The sequence below is a fragment of the Macaca mulatta genome, chromosome 5 (genome assembly GCF_049350105.2).
Source record: "Macaca mulatta isolate MMU2019108-1 chromosome 5, T2T-MMU8v2.0, whole genome shotgun sequence".
NCBI classification, from domain to species: Eukaryota; Metazoa; Chordata; class Mammalia; order Primates; family Cercopithecidae; genus Macaca; species Macaca mulatta.
Genome location: NC_133410.1, coordinates 533,463 through 558,549, shown reverse-complemented (window position 1 = coordinate 558,549; position 25,087 = coordinate 533,463). Strand labels below are relative to the sequence as shown.

Sequence of the window (25,087 nt, the reverse complement as noted above, 5' to 3'; positions counted from 1 at the left end):
GCTGATCTCTCTTTCTTTTCCCCACATTTCCCCCTTTTCTTTTCAACAAAACCACCATTGTCATCATGGCTCGTTCTCGTTGGTCACTGTCTCTTTGCAACTGTTGGGTATACCTGCCTACTAACAGCAGACAGAATAGGCACAGAAGGATTAATATGAAATTTACAACAGTAGTACTTTAGATGGTCTTAACCGAAGTGACAGGGTTAAGATTTGCGAGGCCATCAGCGACTCCTGCAATTGCCTCAGTTTCTGGTACCAATACATAGATCACATACTTCACAAAGTAATAAAATATCACAAAGCAAGTGGAGGCAGGATGAGATCACAGGATGGCGTTAAAATTAAAATTAAGATTGCTAATGAAATTCTGGGCATGCATTGTCATTGATAACATCTTATCAGGAAATAGGGTTTGAGAGCAGACAACCTGTCTGACCAAAATTTATTAGGTGGGAATTTCCTCGTCCTAATAAGCCTGGGAGCACTACAGGAGACCGGGGCTTATTTCATCCCTTCTGCTTCAACCGTAAAAGGCGGCACGCTTCCAAGGGGGTCCTTTACAGGCCTACCCTCAGAGCGCATTCTCTTTCTCAGGGATGTTCCTTGCTGAGAAAAAGAATTCAGCAATATTTCTCCTATTTGCATAGAAAAGAGAAGAAATATGGCTCTGTTCCGTCCGGCTCACCAGCGGCCAGTTCAAGGTTGCCTCCCTTGTTCCCTGAACATTGCTGTTACCCTGTTCTTTTTTCAAGATGCCCAGATTTCATATTGTTCAAACACACATGCTCTATAAACAATTTGTGCAGTTAAGGCAATTATCACAGGGTCCTGAGGTGACATATATCCTCCTCAGTTTACAAAGAAGGTGATGGGATTAAGAGATTAAAGTAAAGACATAGGAAATTACAAAAGTATTAATCTTGTAGAACTAATAAATGTCCATGAAATCTTCACATTTTATGTTTTTCTGCCGTGGCTTTAGCCAGTCCCTGCATTCAAGGTCCCTGACTTCCCGCAACATTTTCCCTCCCTTTTCCTCTATATAAATGTGCCATGGCGATGAAGGGTTGCTCATTCTCTCGATTTTGACGCAGGATTCTTCAACTGGTACGGCACACTAAAAACAAGCCAATTAAACAGAGACACATAGGCCGGGCGCGGTGGCTCAAGCCTGTAATCCCAGCACTTTGGGAGGCCAAGACGGGTGGATCACGAGGTCAGGAGATTGAGACCATCCTGGCTAACACGGTGAAACCCCGTCTCTACTAAAAAATACAAAAAACTAGCCGGGCGAGGTGGCGGACACCTGTAGTCCCAGCTACTCGGGAGGCTGAGGCAGGAGAATGGTGTGAACCCGGGAGGCGGAGCTTGCAGTGAGCTGAGATCCGGCCACTGCACTCCAGCCTGGGCGACATAGCAAGACTCCGTCTCAAAAAAAAAAAAAAAAAAAACAGAGACACATAATTCCAAAATTTACTGCAGTAGAGTTCCCAGTAGACTTCAAGTTGTGGGGTTTAATCCATGAAGATTTTTTGCCACTTGATCTAATGCCTCAGTTCTAGGCACAATATTTAAGTGACTTTGAGAGGCTTCAAAAATTTGTTCTTTTAATTTAGAAATGTCTAAAGTGAGATTATCTTCTCTTCCCTGTAGATGGCATCTAACCATGTCCCAGTGATGTTTAGGCTCATTATAAACTTGGGGTGTAATACAAAAATCTGACGTATTCCAGTCACACTGTAACTGGAAACGATGTTCCAAGCTCATGAGTCTATCTCCCATCCAAATGACTGTTTGTCTAAGATCATTAATTTGATTTGCCAATTTTTGATCGGTACCAGATTGTGAATTCCACAACCTTGTGGAATTCTTTTGCCAATTGTCAACAAAGCTTACTGTCTGAACAGAAGAGTGCAATGCAACTCCTGCCACAGTGGCTGTAGCTGTGACTGCAATTAATCCCATAATCACTGCAATTAAAGTAAAAATGAATCTTTTGGATCTATTTAAAATGACTTTTAATACTTCAGTCAAAATATGGATGGATGGTGAGGCCTCCCTTGGTCGGTCCATGGACACAGGGATCCACACGCCTTCTCTTGCTCTCACTAGCAGAGGATGGTGCTGCCAATCAAAAGTCGAATCAATGCAAGTAAACAATCTGCAATTTTCACAAGTTATAGTTTGGGAGTCTGGTTTAATAACTATATTTCCTATGACTAACATATAAGGGGGCTTTACACAACTTTGTAAAGGAACTGTTAGACTGGAATTTAGGTTGATAGAATAAAATGGCTTATAATATCTTGTTTCTATAGTTTGATTTCCAGACCAAATTCTAAGGCGGTAAGAAGCTACAGTAGCCGGGCGCGGTGGCTCACGCCTGTAATCCCAGCACTTTGGGAGGCCGAGGCGGGCGGATCACAAGGTCAGGAGATCGAGACCATCCTGGCTAACACGGTGAAACCCCGTCTCTACTAAAAATACAAAAAAATTAGCCGGGCGTGATGGCGGGCGCCTGTAGTCCCAGCTACTCAGGAGGCTGAGGCAGGAGAATGGCGGGATCCCGGGAGGCGGAGCTTGCAGTAAGCGGAGATCGCGCCATTGCACTCCAGCCTGGGGGACAGAGCGAGACTCCATCTCAAAAAAAAAAAAAAAAAAAAGCTACAGTAAGCCTCCATAATTCTGGATGTTCGGGACCCAAAACAGGACTTATTATTTTTGGTCTTGAAGTAGAGATTCCCTTTTTTCCCCATATCAAAGAGTAGAAAGACTGTAATTTTTTGTGCTTATGTTTGTCTAAATTTTCTGTTAAGTCACTATCAACAGTTGGACTCACTAGTGCACTGGGACAGAATTGAGTTTGTCCTGCGCAATTGTGGTAGAATTGACCTCGAGGTGCCCAATCTATAACAGTTCCGAATGTATTGTTTTGTAATATCACCGCACTATCAGCCACACATTCTTCCCAAACTAAATATTTTGATTCTTTGGAAATCTCGTTGGGGCAAGGTTTCCCTTTTGGCCTAAATTTTAATGATCTTTGATAAGAAAAGTCTTGTAAATAGTTTACCTGTAGTTTGAGTGACATTCCGCTTACCATGTGATAAGTAAATCTACTGGTGGGACTGACAGTAGGTACTTCTACCAACCAATTTTGGATTGCAGGCATTAAACATCCTGGTGCTCTCCCTAGGCAAATAGGAGGATAACGATACCCAATGGAAATATTTATCATCGTTCCTTCTTCCTCTGGTTTGGCAGGGTAACGATCATCTGTGGGACCAGGTACCCACACACTATTATTAACATATACTTCAATAGGATTATCCATCCATGTGACTGCCCGAATTAAGGGCTGGAAAGGCACATAGGCCCAATAGGTATAATTAGCTGCAGCTGCTCCTGCAGGCATGGGGAGACTTACCACCGTTGATACAATCATTAAAGCTGTAAGCAGCATTTTTTCTGGGGTTTGTGTCACCTTTGTGCTAGCTAGGCTTTTTTCAGCTAATGGTGTCAGCTTCTTTAACTGTGCCCAGGTCGACAGCACCGCCTTCTTGGTGCGTGGTGACTTCATCTGTTCTGGTATCACCTCTTGGTTCATCATGCGAGTCAATGGTGCTCGATTGCGGTGTTTCCATCTCCGTGGAGGCGCTTTTCTTTACATCTCCGATGGGTTCATTGTAGAACTTCAAATGTCTAGTGGGTATCCAAACAGGAAGCTGATTTTCTCCTGGTGAAACACAAACAAAACCTCTTCCCCAGGTTATCACCTTCCTTATTTCCCATGTCTTATTTTTGTTGTCTTTCCACCAAATCAGTTTTCCTTCATGTGGACTGTTCTTTTTACCAGTAAGATATTGTTCTGCAGAAGTAGTAGTCTGATTTCTATAAATGTTTAAAAAATTTAAAGTATTTAAATTTTTAGTATAATATATAATTTAAATTTATATAATTTAAATTTAAAGTATAAAAATTTAAAGTGCTAGATTAAGCTGCATCTGAGGAGTGGTGCACTCCTTACTGTCTCTCCCTTCTTTTTGTTTAACTAACTGAGTTTTGAGTGTTCTATTTGTTCTTTCAACTATGGCCTGTCCTTGGGAATTATAAGGAATTCCCGTTGTATGTGTAATATTCCACTGATTTAAGAATTTTTGGAAAGCTTTACTACAATAACCTGGTCCATTGTCAGTTTTAATTTTTTCTGGAACTCCCTTTACAGCAAAACAAGATAATAAATGTTTTTTAACATGGGAAGTACTTTCTCCTGTTTGGCATGTTGCCCATATGAAATGTGAATAAGTATCAACTGTTACATGAACATATGATAATTTTCCAAATGAAGGCACATGGGTAACATCCATTTGCTGTAATGCATTAGGACACAGACCTCTGGGATTAATATTCTTTGACTATTTAAGTTGGGATATCTTAGGCTGGGCGCGGTGGCTCACGCCTGTAATCCCAGCACTTTGGGAGGCCGAGGCGGGCGGATCACGAGGTCAGGAGATGGAGACCATCCTGGCTAACACGGTGAAACCCCATCTCTACTAAAAATACAAAAAACTAGCCGGGTGTGATGGCGGGTGCCTGTAGTCCCAGCTACTCGGGAGGCTGAGGCAGGAGAATGGCGTGAACCCGGGAGGCAGAGCTTGCAGTGAGCCGTGATCGCGCCACTGCACTCCAGTCTGGGCGACAGAGCGAGACTCCGTCTCAAAAAAAAAAAAAAAAAAAAAAATAAGTTGGGATATCTTAGGATAGAGAACAAATTTGACATGGCATAAGTAGGAATGCCTAGAGTTGGCTGAATCCAATTAATATCACCTAACAATTTTTGAAAGTCATTTAATGTTTTTAATGTGTCTTTTCTTATTTCTATTTTTTGTGGCTTAATTTTTCTATTTTCTATCTGCATCCCTAAATAATGAAAAGGAGCAGAGGTTTGGATCTTATCAGATGCTATTGTCAGTCCTGCGTTGGCAACCTCTGCTTGCAGAAATGTGTAACAGTCAATTAATTTGTCTCTTGTTTCTGCAGCACATAAAATATCATCAATATAGTGAATGATACAACAATCGGAAAATTTGTCTCTAACTGGTTGAAGGACTTGACCTACGAAAGTTTGACAAATAGTTGGACTATTAAGCATTCCCTGAGGTAATACTTTCCACTGACTATTAAGCATTCCCTGAGGTAGTACTTTCCACTGAAACCTGGTGGCTGGTTCTTTATTATTTATGGCTGGTATAATAAAGGCAAATTTTTCACAATCTTGCTCTGCCAGAGGAATGGTAAAAAAGCAGTCCTTTAGATCAATTATAATTAAAGGCCAGTCTTTTGGGATCATGGCTGGAGAGGGCAGTCTGGGTTGAAGAGGCCCCATGGCTTGAATTACAGCATTTATGTCTCTTAAGTCCATTAACATACGCCATTTGCCTGATTTTTTCTGAATTACAAATACAGGAGAATTCCAGGGTAAGAATGAAGGCTCAATGTGTCCTTTTTCTAACTGTTCCTTTGCTAATAAATGTAAAGCCTCCAGTTTTTGTTTTGGTAGCGGCCACTGATTTACCCATACCGGTTTTTCTGTTTTCCAAGTTAATGGAATGGGTTTAGGAGGCTCTACAGTGGCCACCCCTAAAAAGGATGCCCTATTCCTTTTCTTTCTTGATTTTTCTCAGTCTCAATTGGGACTTTAATGCCATTTTCATTTTTTCCTAACCCCTTTCCTGGTATATATCCCATCTTAGTCACGATTTTTTGACTCATGGGGCTGTATAATCTGGAGCGGGCATAACAATTTCTGCATCTCATTGTTGTAATAAATCTCGACCCCATAGATTAACAGGAATTGAAGTAATCATTGGCTGAACAGTACTTTCTTGATTATCTGGCCCTAAACAATGTAAAATCATCGTACTTTCGTACACTTCTGAAGCTGTGCCTATGCCGACAAGTCTTGTAACAGCCTTTTGTTTAGGCCAATTTTTTGGCCACTGATTTAAAGCAATGACAGAGGTATCTGCTCCAGTGTCTACCAACCCTTCAAACTGTTTTCCTTGAATAATGGCCTTACACACAGGTCTGCTCTCAGAGACCAGACTTGCCCAATATGCAGCCTTTCCTGCCGAATCAGTGCTTCCAAACCCTCCTGTTCTTTTTATCTCACTGTTTCCAACTTTAATATAAGGTAGGAGTAATAATTGAGCAATCCTGTCTTCTGGACTGGCACTCCAAGGAACTGAGGAACTAATAACCAGTTGAATTTCGCCTTTATAGTCTCAATCAACCACACCAGTATAAATTTGAACTCCCTTTAGATTTAAACTTGATCTTCCTAAGATTAGTCCTACAGTCCCCTCAGGCAATGGGCTGTATACCCCTGTGGGGATTTTTCGTGGAGGCTCCCCTGGAAGCAGAGAGACTGCTTGTATGGTACATAAATCTACTGCTGCACTGCCACTTGTGGCGGGGGATAATTGCCCTATTGTGATAACTGGCTTATTCGCTGAGGCACTTGTGACAGTGGGGGTTGTTGTTCCTGAAAACCCTGAGGAACAAAGGGCTGAATTTGGAATGCCCCAGTTTGTTGCGGGGCCTGAGGCTGACCCCTCCACTCATTTCCCTATTCCTAATAGTTGATCTGCATCTATGTTAACTGGAGGATTGGCAGTCCTATTTCTTCAGACCTGTACTTCGGACAGTGGTTGCCCATTTTTATCAAATTTAGAACAACATTGATTACCCCAATGTTTTCCCTTTTTACATCTTGTACATAGGCCAGGTGGCTCTTTATCTGTTGTTGTAGTAGCTTGAGTAGTTACATTTTGTTTATTTGAGACTAGGCAATTCTTTTTTAGATGACCAATTTGACCACAATTATAACATCTTCCCCCAAATGTTCTAACTTGTCCTCCTAAAGCAACTCCTGTGATTGCTTGAGCCATAAGCATAGCTTTATGCATAGCTCCTCCAATTCCATCACAGGCTTCAACGTACTCTGAGATTACATCTGATCCTGTGGGAACCCTTCCTTTTAATGGCTTAATGGCTGATTGACAATCAGGATTGGCGTTTTCATATGCCATCAACTCCACTATGACCTTACGGGCCATCAACTCCACTATGACCTTACGGGCATTCTCATCGGTAATCTACTTTTGAGCAGCATCTTGAAGTCTTGCTACAAAATCAGGATAGGGCTTTTTAGAGCCTTGTCTTATTGTATTAAAGGAGGGGCAGGGGGTTCCTGGGTCTTGGATTTTCTCCCAGGCCCTAAGGCAGATAGCCCTAATTTGCTCAATGGCCTCATTTGGCATTATTACTTGTTGGTCAACAGTGCTCCAATTTTGACCTATTCCTTATAGTTGATCTGCATCTATGTTAATTGGAGGATTGGCAGTCCTATTTCTTCGGACCTGTACTTGTGCCCCATTGCAGGGGCCTTTGAAAACAGTATGCTGAGAATAGATAGGGCTCAAGGACAGTATCTCCAATTGAACTTTTAATGAACTCCCGTAGGCGCCAAGAAGGCGGGCAGATAAGGAAGAGCATAGAGACAAGGAACCGAGTAGAAGGTTACATCTGGGAAAAGAAAGTTTGTTTTGCATTGCGTTCTTTTTTTTTTTTTTTTTTTTTTTGAGACGGAGTCTCGCTCTGTCGCCTAGCCCAGGCTGGAGTGCAGTGGCGCGATCTCGGCTCACTGCAAGCTCCGCCTCCCGGGGTCACGCCATTCTCCTGCCTCAGCCTCCCGAGTAGCTGGGACTACAGGCGCCCACAACCGCGCCCGGCTAATTTTTTTGTATTTTTAGTAGAGACGGGGTTTCACCGTGGTCTCGATCTCCTGACCTTGTGATCCGCCCGCCTCGGCCTCCCAAAGTGCTGGGATTACAGGCGTGAGCCACCGCGCCCGGCCGCATTGCGTTCTTTATGGAGTATAAATAAAGTGAGGCGGAGGCTTTGAGCGCAGGGCCGCCATGTTCTCTGTTTGTCTTTGTCTTTTGTGTCTGTTCATTCTCCACCACCCCCGGCACGGACCCCAATACCCCATCAATCCACCAAGTCTTAAATTGTAAAAATTGAGAGGGTAAGAGTGATTTTGCCAGAATCTCCCAATCATAAGGAATGAGTCTATGTGTAAGGAGAGTTGGGTCCATACTGTTTTACTCCCTCTTTCATTTCTTTTAGAATTTTTACAGAAAAGGACTGATATCTGGCTTCAGCTACGGGAGGCTCTCCCTCTTGGGCCCCTTCTCCAGGTGATCTTGCTTCTAATATTACTGGGAATTGCCACGCCTCAATATCTCCTTGTTTTCTTGCCTCATCAATAATTTTATATAATGCACTACCCTGTGTACTAGGCAGTGCTGTAGGATTAAGTCTCATGGTGGGTGGCTGAGGATATGGCGCCCTGACCTGTGGCGCTGGAAATGTTCCTGGCTGTCCAGAAGGATTTTCTGGGGGCTGCCGATACTGCAGTTCGGCTGGCAGCCAGTATTGATAGTCTACTGGTGGCTGGGTCTTATTTTCTACCGGCTGATATTGTGGACACTGTATTTGGATTGGCATTGCCATGACAGAGACTCTATCTTTTCCTTTTTTTTTTTTTTGAGACGGAGTCTCGCTGTCACCCAGGCTGGAGTGCAGTGGCCGGATCTCAGCTCACTGCAAGCTCCGCCTCCCGGGTTTACGCCATTCTCCTGCCTCAGCCTCCGGAGTAGCTGGGACTACAGGCGCCCGCCACCTCACCCGGCTAGTTTTTTGTATTTTTTTTTAGTAGAGACGGGGTTTCACCGTGTTAGCCAGGACGGTCTCGATCTCCTGACCTTGTGATCCACCCGTCTCGGCCTCCCAAAGTGCTGGGATTACAGGCTTGAGCCACCTCGCCCGGCCAACTCTATCTTTTTCTATTTGATCTTCTTTTGGAGTTTGTACTTGTTTAACCTGCATTTGAGGTTGTAAAGTTACAGGCATCTGAGCTGCTGTAAGAGGAGTTGGCCATCGTGGTTTAGACTCTGATGGCTCTGCTAATTCTGGACCTTTTTCTTCTAATTTTAACGTTTCAGGATATGTTACCTCCTGTAATTGATTATCGTCAACATTTTGCGTTGACCGAGCCCTTACCAGCTCTGCTACACATTTACAGTGTGAACTTTCTGTTCCTTTCCGGGATTCTATCCCTGCCTCTTTTTCACAATCTACTGCACAGCTTTTAGGGACATCAGAAATTGGAATGCTATCTTCTTCTGTTTGAAATGGTTCTAAAGCTACTTTAATAATGACCCAATCATTCCATACTGTGAGCGGAATGATTTTACCTTCCCTACTTGCTTGTTTTAATTCTTTGCCAATTTTTTCCCAGTCTTTTAGATCTAAAGTTCCCTGTTTCGGAAACCATGGACAAAACTTTCTATTGTTTGAAATAGCGTAATTAGATTTTTGGTAGAGACTTTAACTCCCCCTCTTTTTAAAAGAATTTTAATAAAGCTGCGATAAGAGGCATATTTACTTTTAGTTTGCCCCATTGTTACCCTAGGTTCTTCCGAGCGCACAAGCTTACCACAAGGCTGACTGTAGATGTACTCGGGAGTCTCTCGTCGACTTGTCCTCAATGACCACGCTCCAGCGTACCTTCACCTTAGAGAAAAGCTCCCACTTTGGGCACCAGATGAAGGGGTGGCCTGCCCCTCCACACCTGTGGGCGTTTCTCATTAGGTGGAATGAGAGACTTGAGAAAAGAAATGAGACACAGAGACAAAGTATAGAGAAAGAAAAAGTGGGCCCAGGGGACCTGCGCTCAGCTTACAGAGGACCCACGCTGGCCCCGGTCTCTGAGTTCCCTTAGTATTTATTGATAATTATCTTTACCATCTTAAAGATAAGGGAGTGGCAGGACAATAGGATCATCGAAGGGAGAAAATTAGCAGTAAGACATATGGACAAAGATCTCTGTGACATAAATAAGTTCAAAGGAAAATGCTGTGCCTTGATATGCATATGTAAACATCTCCACAAACCTCTTAGCAGCATTGCTCCAGCAAGTCCTGCCAGCAAGTCCCACCTTATGCCATAAGGCGGTTTTCTCCTATCTCAGTAAACAGAGCATACAATTGGGTCTCACACAGAGATGTTCCATTGCCCAGGACGGGCAGGATTTTTAACCAGCAAGCTGCCTTCAGGCACTTGTTTAACAAAGACACATCCTGCACAGCCCAAAATCCATTAAACCTTGAGTCACCACAGCACATGTCTCTTGCAAGGACAAGGTTGGGGGTAGGGTCACAGATTAACAGCATCTCAAATACGGAACAAAATGGAGTCTCTTATGTCTACTTCTTTCTATATAGACACAGTAAGAGGCTGATCTCTTTTTCTTTTCCCCACAACCGGGTATGTTGGGATTACTGCCTCATTAATGATATGTAAGTCCTGAACTAATCTGTATGCCCCTGAAGGTTTTTTGACAGGGAGGATGGGAGTGTTACAAGGAGAATGGGTGGCAATTAAAATTTGTTGTTGGAGTAGACGATCTATGATGGGTTTGATTCCTTGTCGGTGATGCAATGAGAGAGAGAACTGGGGGCGAGACGGAAAGTGGGTAGGGTCTTTTAAGCGAATGAGGACTGGCTTATGGTGTTGGGTGACTACCGGGGCAGAGGTGTCCCATACCTGTGGGTCAACCAACACTGGAAACGTTGGGGAGGGGAGTTTAGGACCTTGGTTATGGGGGCACAAAGGCGCTATGAGGGTGATGTTAGAGCCAGGGTGAGGACGAAAGGGAATGGAAATAGATGCCTTGAGTTTGGTTAAGATGTCTGGTCCTAAGAGGGGGGTGGGACAGGAGGGCATGATGAGGAAAGAGTGGGCAAAGCATGCATAGTCCAGGCAGCAATTTAACATTGGGGTCTGGCGAGGGTTAGACAGCTTACTGTCTACCCCAACTACTGAGATAGTGGATGGCTGGCTAGGACCTCCATAGGTTGACAAAACAGAATAGGTAGCCTCTGTATTGATGAGAAAAGAAATTGGCTTACCCGCTATCTGTAGAGTTACCCTAGGCTCAGCGAGGGTGACCGGGGTCTCCGAGTGTGGGCACCGTCAGTCGTCATCCAGGTGTAGGAGCTGGAAGGAGCCTTCCGGCCCTTGAGGAGAGGCACCACGTTGAGGTGCAATGCCTGCCCTGCTGGTGGGGCAATCAGACTTCCAGTGTCCTTCCTGTTGGCAGGTTGGGCACGGCGTGGTAGGCGGGTGAGGATTTGGACACTGTTTTGCCCAATGCCCAGTTGTACCACACTTAAAGCATGGACCAGATGGAGTGGCCAGCTTGGCCTGGGGACACTGGTTTGCCCAGCATCCTGGGTCTCCGCATTTATAGCAGGAGCCCTTAAAAGACTTATCTTTGGTTTTCCCTGCCAGCAAAGTGGGCAACGCAGGTTGGAGGGCAGCCACTAAAGCTTGTGCTTGGAGGGCGGCCTTCTGTTTTACCCTGGTTTGTCAAAGAGCTTCCGCTGCTTCTTCCCTAGAGTTAAAAACTTTGAAAGCCAGCTTCGGCCGGGCGCGGTGGCTCAAGCCTGTAATCCCAGCACTTTGGGAGGCCGAGACGGGCGGATCACTAGGTCAGGAGATCGAGACCATCCTGGCGAACACGGTGAAACCCCGTCTCTACTAAAAAATACAAAAAACTAGCCGGGCGAGGCAGCGGGCGCCTGTAGTCCCAGCTACTCCGGAGGCTGAGGCAGGAGAATGGCGTAAACCCGGGGGGCAGAGCTTGCAGTGAGCTGAGATCCAGCCACTGCACTCCAGCCCGGGCGACAGAGCCAGACTCCGTCTCAAAAAAAAAAAAAAAAAAGAAAGCCAGCTTGACTAAGTCCTGAATGGGGGTTTGAGGCCCATCCTCTACCTTTTTAAATTTTATTCGGATGTCAGGGGCCGACTGGGAAATAAAATAACTGGCAAGGACAGTAGCTCCTGCCGGAGAGGTGGGATCCAGTCGGGTGAATTGGACAAGTGCCTGTGTAAGGCGATTTAAAAAGGAGGCAGGATTCTCATCTGAATGTTGAATAACCTCTTGTAATTTATCAAAATTTACTATTTTGTTAGAGGCTGCCCGCATGCCAGCTAAGAGGCATTGTATCATAATATCTCTTCTGCGACGCCCAGGTTCTTGAGGTTGGTAGTCCCACTCAGGATCTACAGATGGGACAGCTTGCTCACCCACCGGGACGGCAGGGTCAGTTAAGTGTAACTGATCTGCATGCTGCCTGGCAGCTGCAAGAATGCGCTCCCTTTCCTCTGAGTTTAGAGTGGAAGTGAGAATGACACGTAAGTCATGCCAGGTAAGGTCATATGCCTGACATAGGTATCGAAACTCTTTGGAATGTAGGGTGGGGTTAGCTGAAAAATTGCCGAGCAGTTTTTCAATTTTGGAAAGATCTGCCAAGGAAAAAGGGACGTGGACTCTAACTAGTCCTTCGGCTCTGGCGACTCTTGGAGGGGGGCCAGTAGATTAGTAGGAGAGGTAGGGTCAGGTTGATTAGTGGAAAGTTGATTTGTAAAGTCTGGTATAGTGGTCTTTGAGCGGGTATGGGCCGCAGTGGGAGAGGTGAGAGGAGTGGCTGAGGGGGGAGTGTCAGGAGGGGTGGTGGGAGGTGCATAGGGAGAGGTGAGGGGAGTGGCTGAGGGAGGAGCCTCGGGAGGGGCGGTGGGAGGTGCATAGGGAAAGGTGAGGGGAGTGGCTGAGGGAGGAGCCTCGGGAGGGGCGGTGGGAGGTCGGGAGGGAGGTGCCCTGCCTTCGGCCCCATCTGAAATGGAGGTGGAGTCCTCCTCTGTTGTTGAGGTGGGGGCTGAGGGCCAGGTTTTGGCTAAGACCTGGGCCATTGAACACTGGGCGCACAGGTCTGGGCGAGAGCACAAGTCCCAAAAGCCTTGGACATAAATGACTTCTGACCACTTTCCTAACCTTTGACAGAAATTAGAAAGGTCTAGTAGAATATTATAGTCGAGCGTACCTTCGGCTGGCCATTGAGATTGGTGGTCCAATTTATATTGTGGCCATGCCACCGTGGAGAGGAAAATTAGTCTTTTTCGTTTTAGATCCTGAGCCAAATGTAAGGTTTGTAAATTTTGGAGGAGACAACCCAAGGGGGTGTTCCTAGGGATTTTTGACTGTGAGGTTCCCATTGCCCTAGCCAACGGAAATGGAAGCCGGTCTTGGGCAGTGGCAAAGTGTCCTTTGCCGCTGTTAAAGACCGGGGACTCGTGGAGCCACTTAGGAAAAGAGAGCGAAACTTCAAGACGGACGTCTCCCGGTTGAAGTTCTCCCGGCAACCACCAGGTGGCCTAAGCCTCCGGCGTGTACACGACTTCAGGCAGAGGGGACTACAGACCGACGAACTGGGGAAGGGGAACACTCACCGAAGATGGCGACTTCAGAAAGGTGGCGAAAAGGAGCCGGAACGCTTGATGTACCCAGGAAGGTTTCTGGAGCTGGAGTAGTAGGTTTGTGAGGGAGGAGGTTCCCCGGATCCCCCTGAGGGATACCGAGGAAGGGTCTCCTCCCGGGTTTCGGCACCAACTGTCTTAATTTAATTTTGGAGAGCTAAATAATTAAACATGAGGCCAAAGAACATAAGAAAGCGGCAGCCTTTTATTGCAAATATGCACACACTCTCAGGGGAGGTTCTCTGGTCCTCAGGTATGGGGCCAGGGAAGTCACGCTGGCCTCTGCCCGCGGCAAACTTTTATGCATTGGTACTGGAAGGGGGAGGGCAGTGGGCAGGATAAAGGCATGATGGGGCGTCTCAGTGGGCGTGGCCGGGTAAGTTTCAATTTCTTCGGATTGATGTCGCCTGGCACATGCTCGGTTGTCCTGCACTTTCTTTTTTTTTTCTTTTTTTTTTTTTTTGAGATGGAGTCTCGCTCTGTCGCCAAGGCTGGAGTGCAGTGGCTGGATCTCAGCTCACTGCAAGCTCCGCCTCCCGGGTTCACACCATTCTCCTGCCTCAGCCTCCCGAGTAGCTGGGACTACAGGTGCCCGCCACCTCGCCCGGCTAGTTTTTTGTATTTTTTTAGTAGAGACGGGGTTTCACCGTGTTAGCCAGAATGGTGTCGATCTCCTGACCTCGTGATCCACCTGCCTCGGCCTCCCAAAGTGCTGGGATTACAGGCATGAGCCACCGCGCTCCACCGCGTCCGGTCTTTTCTTCTTTTTTTTTTTTTTGAGATGGAGTCTCACTCTCATTTAGGCTGGAGTACACTGGTGCCATCTCAGCTCACTGCAAGCTCTGCCTCCCAGGTTCACGCCATTCTCCTGCCTCAGCCTCCCGAGTAGCTGAGACTACAGGTGCCCGCCACCATGCCCGTCTAATTTTTTTTTTTTTTTTTTAGTAGAGACGGGTTTCACTGTATTTAGCCAGGATGATCTCGATCTCCTGACCTCGTGATCCGCCCACCTTGGTCTCCCACAGTGTTGAAATTACAGGTGTGAGCTACCGCGCCTGGCCTGGCCTGTTCTTATACATATGATTGATAGCTCCTGACTCCCTAAACTGTATAAAACCAAGCTGTGCCCTGACCACCTTAGGCGCACGTCATCAGGATCTCCAGAGGCTGTGTCACGGGCGTGCATCCTTAACTTTGGCAAATAAGCCTCCCAAAATGATTAAGACTTGTCATTTTTCTCGACTGACATCTGATAAGCACTGAGATCCTGAATGAAGGTAACCTGGCCTGCAGCAGCTCGCCTGTTGATCCTTGATACTGACTTGGCACCTTATTATCCAAACTGGTAGGATGATTGCTGAAATCTGGGACCTTGTTCCTCCAGGGATCCTTGATCTTCCAACGTTTTTTGGTTGGGGGTCTGAGGTTTATTTGCTGTTAAAAAACTCCTTTTTTGGGAGTCTCCACTCACTTCCATCAAAGAAGGCAAGCCTGCCTGCTTCTGCATTGATGGAGAGCGCTCTTCAGGTTGGGACCCATCACTAGGTGAGAAAATTGATTTGGGACTTTGTCTTGCAAATTCGTTGTAAATGACTAAAGATAACATTAACAACCAGCTGGTGTTTATTTCTGCTTACACTTAGAGCGTTCAGAAGTCATGTATTTTGTGTGATCATTGTTAGTTTTGCTTACCTGTTCTATTGTTTGTTTCTGTCTTGTTGGGGTGTTTTTGTGTGTTTTGGTCCTTTCCCTTATCGGATTTGACCAACTCCAAACCCTCTAGCTCATGAGTGTAGAATCTTCCCCTCTGAAGAAATAAGAGCACCTGCCTCCCCTCAGCCTTTTGGGGCATCCTCAGACAACTGAGAATCACGTGAGGGTGTCTGGCAGGAATGCTCCCTAAGACTTGCAGTGGCTCTAAACAGGTTTCCCCCTCAAAAGGACATACTTAGGGTCTAATCTCAGCTGGCAGGTGCGTATAAGGAGCCGACCCCTCCTGCACCTTGAGGCTCTGACACTGTACCAGGTGGCCGCCACACAGGTGGACCAAACCAGTTTGGGGGGTAACAACAGTGAAAAGCTAGGTCTGCAAGCAGCATATTTTGGGTCCGACACACACCCTGACTTGGCAAAATCTGAAGGGGAACTCTAAATTATGGGAACAAAGCCTCTGAAGTGGCTAAATACCCAACCCTCTACCCCCCAACACAAAAAAGGTGGTATGGTTGGGGGAGGAAAATGGCCAGCAAAAGGAAAAAAAAAGAGAAAAGATTTTTTATTTTCACTACTAAAGGGATTTTATTTACGTAACGCCACCTTTTTGCCAGCCAGAGCAAACTGAAAGAGCAATGGCTGTATTTCTGAAATAGCAGCATTTTGTCCAGCTGAAATATGGTAATCAGATTTAAAAAGATTTTTTTAAAGAAGCTCAATGTTTAAAAGTCAGCTTAATTTGGCCATGCACAGTGGCTCACACCTGTAATCCCAGCATTTTAGGAGGCCGAGGTGGGCAGATCATGAGGCCAAGAGATCGAGACCATCCTGGCCAACATGGTGAAACCCCGTCTCTACTACAAATACAAAAAATTAGCAGGGCGTGGTGGTGCGCACCTGTTTTCCCAGCTATTTGGGAGGCTGAGGCAGGAGAATCACTTGAATCTGGGAGGCGGAGGTTGCAGTGAGCCAAGATCATACATCATGCCACTGCACTCCAGCCTGGCAACAGAGTGAGACTCTGTCTCAAAAGAAAAAAAAAAAAAAAAAAGAAATGGTAAACTTCCTCTAAAACTTTCCACACAAAGCTTATTTTTCCTTCTTTGTTTGCACCCGAGATCTCATGCTCAGTTTATCCATTGCTGAAATCTGTGGCAAAAGCTACCCCTGATCGAGAGACTGTCTCAAAAACAAAACAAAAAAAGTCAGCTTAATTAAGGCTAACATCCAAGAATTGTGTGTGCATGTGTGCATGTTTATATTTAGAAGGTTTTCATGTGTTTGTTTTTGTTTTTTGTTTTTCTCTCCTAGGACCTTGTCTTTTTTTTTTTTTGAGCAAAAGTTTTTTTATTTTTTGTTCAGTTGACTGAATTCTGTTTTCACTTGATTTTTTGACTAAAATAGTTACTGTAACAGGCTACTCTTGAGATTTTAAGGAAGAATATAGTTTAGACATGCAAAAATGTCTTTGTTAAAAAAAAATTAAGTGCATTGTAAAAGCATCACATGGTCTAACCTCAAAATAATTCTCCCTTTTTCTGGAGCCCCAGGACTCAATGTGGGCTCTCCCTAGAGCTCTGAGATCCAGTAGTCTCCATCTAAATAAAATTGGTCTCCTTATACAATCCTATGATAGATTTTTATACTTTATATTTGATTTGGCTCAAAGAAAAATAAAGCTTTCCCCCTCTAGCCCCAGCAGACTTTTTCTCTCTATACCTTTTTTTTTTTTTGAGATGGAGTCTCGCTCTGTTGCCCAGGCTGGAGTGCAGTGGCCGGATCTCGGCTCACTGCAAGCTGCACCTCCCGGGTTCATGCCATTCTCCTGCCTCAGGCTCCCAAGTACCTGGGACTACAGGCGCTTGCCACCTCGCCCGGCTAGTTTTTTTGTATTTTTTAGTAGAGACGGAGTTTCACCGTGTTAGCCAGCATGGTCTCGATCTCCTGACCTCGTGATCCGCCCATCTCGGCCTCCCAAAGTGCTGGGATTACAGGCTTGAGCCGCTGCGCCCGGCCTCTCTCTATACCTTATGATGAAAATTTGGCTGTTTGATTTTCACCTGAGTTGTTTCCTTTCTTATGCAAATTTAAGGCTACTTAGCTGACAACTGCCTGGGGTTGTGAAGCCAGTTATCAATAATCTGAAAGTCTAAAATAGGAAAAAGGTTCAATCTTTATGAATCTATAAGATGTACTTCTGGCCGGGTGCAGTGTTTCACGCCTGTAATCCCAGCACTTTGGGAGGCTGAGGTGGGTGCATCACGAGGTCAGGAGATCGAGACCATCCTGGCTAACACAGTGAAACCCGTTCTCTACTAAAAATACAAAAAAAAAAACTTATTGAAGAATTTACTTAAGTTACATAAACTTCAAAAAGCATTTGACTAGTCTTTTCTTTTTTCCTGATAAAGTATTTAAGTGCTTTTCTTTTTCTTTTTTTTTTTTTTTTTTGAGACGGAGTCTCGCTCTGTCGCCCAGGCTGGAGTGCAGTGGCCAGATCTCAGCTCACTGCAAGCTCCGCCTCCTGGGTTCCCGCCATTCTCCTGCCTCAGCCTCCCGAGTAGCTGGGACCACAGGCGCCGCCACCTCGCCCGGCTAATTTTTTGTGTTTTTAGTAGAGACGGGGTTTTGCCGTGTTAGCCAGGATGGTCTCGATCTCCTGACCTTGTGATCCGCCCGTCTCGGCCTCCCAAAGTGCTGGGATTACAGGCTTGAGCCACCGCGCCTGGCCTATTTTTCTTTAAGCCAATTGATTAGAGTTCTTTTATATATTTTCAGTAATGAAACACTATATAGACAACACATAAATACGTAGACATATTAGGCATGCCAACGGAAGTACATTTTTTTTTTTTTTTTTTTTTGAGCCAGCATCTTGCTCTGTCATCCAGGCTGGAGTGCAGTGGTGCAATTTCAGCTCACTGCAAGCTCCACCTCCTGGGTTCATGCCATTCTCCTGCCGCAGTCTCCCAAGTAGCTGGGACTACAGGCGCCCGCCACCTCGCCCGGCTAATTTTTTGTATTTTTTTTTTTTTTTTAAGTAGAGTTGGGGTTTCACTGTGTTAGCCAGGATGATCTCGATCTCCTCACCTCATGATCCGCCTGCCTCAGCCTCCCAAAGTGCTGGGATTACAGGCGTGAAGCACCGCACCTGGCCTAAGTTTTTTTTAAAATTAAGGTTATTACATCCATTTATCTTTCTGTATGTGCTTTTAAAGTACTTGTGACATTAAGTTACAGGGCTTTCACTCCTGGGTCTAAAAAGGACACCAAGTCCTGCTAAATCTTAAACACAATGTTGCTTTGTCATGATGTAGTCTGAAGCCAATTGTCCTTGATAGGGATTATGGGAACCTCTCATACATGTAGGAAGGGTGTGTCTTGTCTGGAATTCTGTGTTTATTTTTTAGTTAAAAGGGTTTGTTCATGTTTCCTTTTAAGATTCTCTAATCACTTGCTTACCTGTTGCCGGTATTTAGCATTTCAGTCTGCTCTTGAAACATTTACATTTGGTTTTAGCAGACCCAAGCTGTCCTTCCAAACTGTATCACCATTTGTTTCAGCACTCTTTGTTATTGGAGGCAAAAATCAGTTTTTGTTTTGTTTTGTTTTGAGATGGAGTTTCACTCTGTTGCCCAGGCTGGAGTGCAATGGCATGACCTCAGCTCACTGCAACCTCCGCCTCCTGAATTCAAGCCATTCTCCTGCCTCAGCTTCTCGATTAGCTAGGATTACAGGCGCCCGCCACCACACCCATCTAATATTTTGTAGATAGGGGCTTTAACTATGTTGGCCAGGCTGGTCTCGAACTTCTGACCTCATGATCTGCCCACCTTGACCTCCCAAAGTGCTGGGATTACAGGCATGAGCCACCACGCCTGGCCAAAAAGTCAGTTTTTGTAAAGCCCCCAAAAACCAGAAGTAAGGATGCATGTGTCAGTATTTTTCTTCTGTTTTAAGGAAGAAGACAGGAATTGAGAGTTGACTCCTAATGGCACAGTGCTATACTGGGGAGGAGGAAGAGCTGTGGTGGGTAAAAGTAACAAATGTTCCTTCCTGTTCTTTTTTTTGAGATGGAGTCTCCCACTGTCCGCTGGGCTGGAGTGCAGAGGCGTGATCTTGGCGTACTGCAACCTCCGCCTCCCAGCCTCAAGCGATTCTCCTGTCTCAGCCTCTCAAGTAGCTGGGATTACAGGTGTGAGCCACCACGCCCGGCCTGCACAGGGTTCATTTTTAACCTTCTGCTGTGTAAGGTTACATCCATTTATAAATTGTGCACGTGCACGCACGCATACACACTTGTTCACAAATGGAAATAATATAATGACAATTATTTTAGTGTTTTACATTTCATAACCTTTCTGGACTGTGGTGTTTTGAGTCAGACACCTGAGATTTGAAGAGGAAAGCAAACCTCTAAAAAAAAATGTTAGCTATTTGTGATTTTTCAATTTCTTATTAGCCACATCAAAATTAATAAAAAGAAACAAGTGAAATTGTGATAATTTTATTGTTTTATTTTTTATGTTTATTTTTATTTTTGTTTGAGATGGAGTCTCACTCTGTCGCCCAGGCTGGAGTGCAGTGGTGCAATCTCGGCTCACTGCAAGCTACGCCTCCTGGGTTCACGCCATTCTCCTGCCTCAGCCTCCTGAGTAGCTGGACTACAGGCGCCTGCCACCACGCCCGGCTAATTTTTTGTATTTTTAGTAGAGACGGGGTTTCACCGTGTTGGCCAGGCTAACCTGAAGGTGGGCGGATCACCTGAGGTCAGGAGGTTGAGACTAGCCTGACCTGCATGGAGAAACCTCGTCTCCACTAAAAATACAAAAAAATTAGCCAGGTGTGGTTGCGCACTCCTGTAATCCTAGCTGCTCCGGAGGTTGAGGGAGGATAATCGTTTGAACCTGGAAGGTGGAGGTTGCAGGGAGCCGAGATGGCGCCATTGCACTCCAGCCAGGGCAGCAAGACCAAACCTCCATCTCAAAAAAAAAAAAAAAAGAAAAAGAAAAATTGACCTCAGATAAAATAACAAATCAAAACTCATGTGCAATATGTGACCTGTAGGAGCATTACATCAACAATGTCTCACAGTCATATGTAACCTTTATTGAATCAGGCAAAGTTCAGTCATTTACACACCAAGTGCACATAAATTTCATGGTTTCCTATTAAAATTATATTTAATGCCTTTGCAAAATCTAACTCAGTTTTCTTACAAAATTAAGTAACAACATTTTATATGACATTTTAAGTTCCATTTATATTAAACTCAAACTTACATAATTTTGTTCAGCAGTGTATGTGTGTCTACCACCGAATATTCTTTTGAGTTCCAGCATTTGCACAGGCACCACAGCTGAGAAGCACAGATTCTAGGTCTTCGTCTGTGAGACTGAGCCAAAAGTGGACGTTGTGTTCAACTGTTGAAAGGCATTTTTATTGCCTTCCTGACTTGACAATGATACATTTAAAAAGATAATGGAATGGATGTTAACTCTTGTCAAATAGATCACTGGCAATTTCTTCCTTATGCAGAGGTTGCAATGAGCCGAGATTGTGCCACTGGACTCCAGCCTTGGCGGCAGAGAGAGACTGTCTCAAAAGAAAAAAAAAAAAAAAAAGAAAAAGAAAAGAACAAGGATGTGTTTTCTGAAACACAACAGCCAAAAGTGAATAACTTGATTTTTAATAAATAGACCAAGGTCTTCTGTTGCAGGAAGTCAGGCACCCCAAAGGGAGGGACCGGCTGAAGCCCCGGCAGAAGAACATAAATTGTGAAGATTTCATGGACATTTATTAGTTCCCCAAATTTATATGAGCTATCTCAAGTAGTCAAACTTACAGAAACAGAAATTAGACTGATGTATTTCATAAGCTGGAGAGAGAGTAAAAGGGGCAGTTAATGCTTCAGGGGTATTGAGTTTCAGCTTTGGAAGATGTGAAAATTGTAGAGGTTTGTTGCAGAGCAATGTAAATAATTAGCACTACTAACCCGTACACATTAAAAAATAAAAGATGGTCAATGTTGTTTTTCTGACAATTAAAAATTTGTGAAAAAGTACTTAAGAGATTCAGCATAATAAAGTGCTCCTAAATTATCTTCAAATTACAAAAGTGTTTTGCTCCCACAAAATCACTTAGATTCTGTAATCCCGGCCAACATTTTATTTATTTATTTTTGGATATGGAGTCTCACTCTGTCGCCCAGGCTGAAGTTCAGTGGCGCGATTTCTGCTCACTGAAACCTCCACTCCCCCGGTTCAAGCAATTCTCCTGCCTCAGCCTCATGAGTAGCTGGTATTACAGGCGCCCGCCACCATGCCTGGCTAATTTTTATATTTTTAGTAGAGACAGGTTTCACCATCTTGGCCAGGCTGGTCTGGAACTCCTCACCCCATGATCCCCCCACCTCGGCCTCCCAAAGCTTTGGGATTACAGGCCTGCTAACATTTTATTTTTCAGAGGTTTGCTTTTCTCTTCAAATCTCAGGTGTCCTACTCAAAACACCACAGGCCAGAAAGGTTATGAAATGTAAAATATTAAAATAGTTGTCATTATATTGTTTCCATTTGTGAACAAGTGTGTGTCTGTGTGTGTGTGTGCGCGCACAATTTATAAACTGATGTAACCTTACACACCAGAAGGTTAAAATGAACCCCCGGCCGGGCGCGGTGGCTCAAGCCTGTAATCCCAGCACTTTGGGAGGCCGAGACGGGCGGATCACGAGGTCAGAAGATCGAGACCATCCTGGCTAACACGGTGAAACCCCGTCTCTACTAAAAATACAAAAAACTAGCCGGCCGAGGTGGCGGGCGCCTGTAGTCCCAGCTACTCAGGAGGCTGAGGCAGGAGAATGGCGTAAACCTGGGAGGTGGAGCTTGCAGTGAGCTGAGATCCGACCACTGCACTCCAACCTGGGCGACAGAGCGAGACTCCGTCTCAAAAAAAAAAAAAAAAAAAAAAAATTGAACCCCCAAGAAAGCCCGGCCTAGCACTGAGATTAGGCCCCGCCTGAAAGTGCCTGGAGGCACTAGTCTGTCACTCTTGCCTCATTCAGTGCACTGTATGGTCGCAATTTCTGTCATTCAAAGCCTGAGGGCGTGAAGCCTGGAGCCATATCCAATCAGAGCGCTGGAGTGAGAACTGCCCAATCAGGCGAGCAGCCAGAGAGGAGGGGCGGCATCCGGGAATCTAGCGCGGCCTTGGCCTCTTGTTTCAGCCAGAACCGGGTTAGGGCGTCAGGTCCTGCTTCCCCCTCTCAGGGAGGCCTTGGTGATTCCTCCACAGCCTCAGCCTCCATCGCTCTGTGACCAGCGGGTTTTGGATGATTCTAGCTAAGACTTCGCGACACCCTCGAAACCCTGAAATGGTGAGTGTGCTGGGCAGGGTGTCCCGAGGCTGGGGGGGCCTCGTCGGCAGCGGCGGGAAATGGCGGCGGCGGGACCGAGTCTGCGAACTGAGTCCCCGCTGCCGCGGCTCAGCCCTCCGTCTTCAGTCCCCTCCGGTGACAGACCTGGGCTCCTGTCGGTGCCCGCACGGCGGCTCTGCCCAGCCTGCAGCCCTCCTCGTGCAGCTCTGCGCCCGCAGCCCCGCACCTTCCCCGGGCTGTGGGGTGAGGAGCTCTCCGGAAGACGCCGGCGCGGCGTGCGCGGGCACGTGTGGGAGGAGCTGTGGTCCGGGGTCCTGCCCCTACTTTACCCTTTTCAGAATGAGATGGAGGCCCCGTCAAAACACAGAGTTCATGTGAGGAAACGGGGACTCATTAGTGGGACAGCGCCCCCGCGCTCGCGGTTTGGGGGCTGCCAGCGGGTCTTGAAGGAAAGGAAGGGAAGCCATTCACCCGCCCGCCCCAACTTTCCCACCAGTCCCCTTGCCCTGAGCGCCTCCTCCGCGTGGCTGTTCCTGAGCGGCATCTTTTAGAATACGCTGGTGTCGTGCGCACAGCGCTTCGCTGGGTTCTGTGAGTGGTTCTGCCACATTATGGAACTTGAGGAGGGTGTGGGCGCCCCTGGTTTGTTGCAGACGTTCAGAAATGAAGACGGGTGTCCAGAGGCAGGGACTGGCGTCTGCAGGGGGGCAGTTGAGGGAAGAGCGCGGAGCTTGTGGGTCTGCGCTGACTCTGGGTGGGGTCGTTAGTGAGTTGCTGGACACCCCGTTGGGGTTGGAGCATTGACGGGTGTTGAGGAAACTCCTTAGGTTTTCTGTCAGAAGAAAGACGTGGCTGAGCCTGGGCTGGAGGGAGCCTGGTGTCTGCGGGAGGCGCGCCTGGGTTCTGGACATGCGCTGTCCCGCTGGGCACTGTCCTGTTCCTCCAGGTCTCCTCCTGGGGAGAGGGGACTGAGAACTCAGAGGAAAGGAGTTCTGACAAACATCCCTTCCCTGCACCCTGCTGCCAACCCCCACCCAATGCTAACCCACTCCTGAGCGCGCCCACCGGGTATTCGCATGGCCTCACTCCTCCCAGTACAGGGTTCCACCCTCAGGAATTGGACCTATGGAAGCTTTGCTCCTAGGTTGTTCTGCCAAGAACCCACACAGTGCCCAGAAGACTCCTGGCTCATTTGAATCCCAGACACTGGATCTGTAGCAGGAACCTGTTTCCTTCCCCAATTCAGGCTTCTGGACCACCTAATCCTAATCTCTGCCTTTATAGACACAGCAGTCAGTCAGATGGTAACCCTGCCTCGGCCTGCACTTGTAGCACAAACCAGTCTTTTAGTGAGTCCTGCCCTGCCCCCTCCCATGACTCTTAATAGCACCTTTCTCTCTTCTGCTATTTTCTTTATTTTTGAGACGGAGTTTCGCTCTTGTTGCCCATGCTGGAGTTCAACTGCACGATCTTGGCTCACTGCAACCTCCGCTTCCCAGGTTCAAGCGATTCTTCTGCCTCAGGCTCCCGAGTAGCTGGAATTACAGGCATGTGCCACCACGCCTGGCTAATTTTGTATTTTTAGTAGAGACGGGTTTCCTACGTATTGATCATGCTGGTCTCGAAATCCCGACCTCAGGTAATACGCCTGCCTGGGCCTCCCAAAGTGCTGGGATTATAGGCGTGAACCATCGCGCCTGGCCCTCTGTTTTTTTTTTTGAGACGAAGTCTCACTCTGTCACCCAGGCTGGAGTGGAGGGATGGACTTGGGCACACTATGTGCACAGGAAAGAGAATTTGAGGAAGAAAATAGCAGAAGAGGGGCCGGGCGCGGTGGCTCATGCTTGTAATCCCAGCACTTTGGGAGGCCAAGGCGGGCGGATCATGAGGTCAGGAGTTCGAGACCAGCCTGGCCAATACCAGCCTGGCCTACAAAGGGCTGCAGGCGCATGTAGTCCCAGCTACTCAGGAGGCTGAGGCCGGAGAATGGCGTTAACCTGGGAGGCGGAGCTTGCAGTGACCTGAGATCACGCGGTTGCATTCCAGCCTGGGCAACAAGACGGAAACTCAGTCTCTAAATAAATAAATAAATAAAGAGGTAAGAATTTTTGCTCTTCTCCCTTTTCCTAAAGCTGTTTGAAAACTTTTTTTTTTTTTTGAAACAGAGTCTGGCTCAGTCTCCTGGGCTGGAGTGCAGTGGCACGATCTCAGCTCACTGCAAGCGCTGCCTCCGGGGTTCACGCCATTCTCCTGCCTCAGCCTCCCGAGTAGCTGGGACTACAGGTGCCCGCCACTACGCCCAGCTAATTTTTTTTGTATTTTTAGTAGAGACGGGTTTTCACCATGTTGGCCAGGATGGTCTCGATCTCCTGATCTCGTGATCCGCCCGCCTCGGCCTCCCAGCGTGCTGGAATTACAGGTGTGAGCCACCGCGCCCGGCCTGTTTCTTTCTTTTTTTTTTTTTTGAGACGGAGTCTCTGTTGCCCCAGCTGGAGTGTAGTGCCCTTATCTTGGCTCACTGCAACCTCTGCCTCCTGGGTTCAAGCAATTCTCGTG

General features: G+C 46.4%; 1 protein-coding gene and 2 long non-coding RNA genes across 7 annotated transcripts in view; 2 read left to right on the top strand and 1 right to left on the bottom strand.

Moving 5' to 3' along the window:
* LOC144341060 (uncharacterized) overlaps positions 1-25,087 on the top strand; it is a 558,577-nt gene that overhangs the window by 160,967 nt on the left and 372,523 nt on the right. The gene's annotated exons all lie outside the window — the stretch shown is intronic.
* The window catches only part of LOC114678206 (uncharacterized), an 87,070-nt gene continuing 83,307 nt past the window's right edge, over positions 21,325-25,087 (bottom strand). Inside the window, exon 5 of the long non-coding RNA XR_013417631.1 lies at positions 21,325-23,790. This is a non-coding gene — a long non-coding RNA (uncharacterized LOC114678206). The remainder of the gene's footprint in view (positions 23,791-25,087) is intronic.
* LOC715936 (uncharacterized) overlaps positions 22,368-25,087 on the top strand; it is a 39,943-nt gene continuing 37,223 nt past the window's right edge. For all 5 annotated transcript variants that reach the window (XR_013417611.1, XM_078002762.1, XM_078002760.1 and 2 more), the window contains exon 1: positions 22,368-22,531. Coding sequence is in view for 3 of the 5 variants with exons in the window: in XM_078002760.1 (XP_077858886.1) it covers positions 22,487-22,531 (45 nt within the window). In the remaining 2 variants the exon portion in view is untranslated. The remainder of the gene's footprint in view (positions 22,532-25,087) is intronic.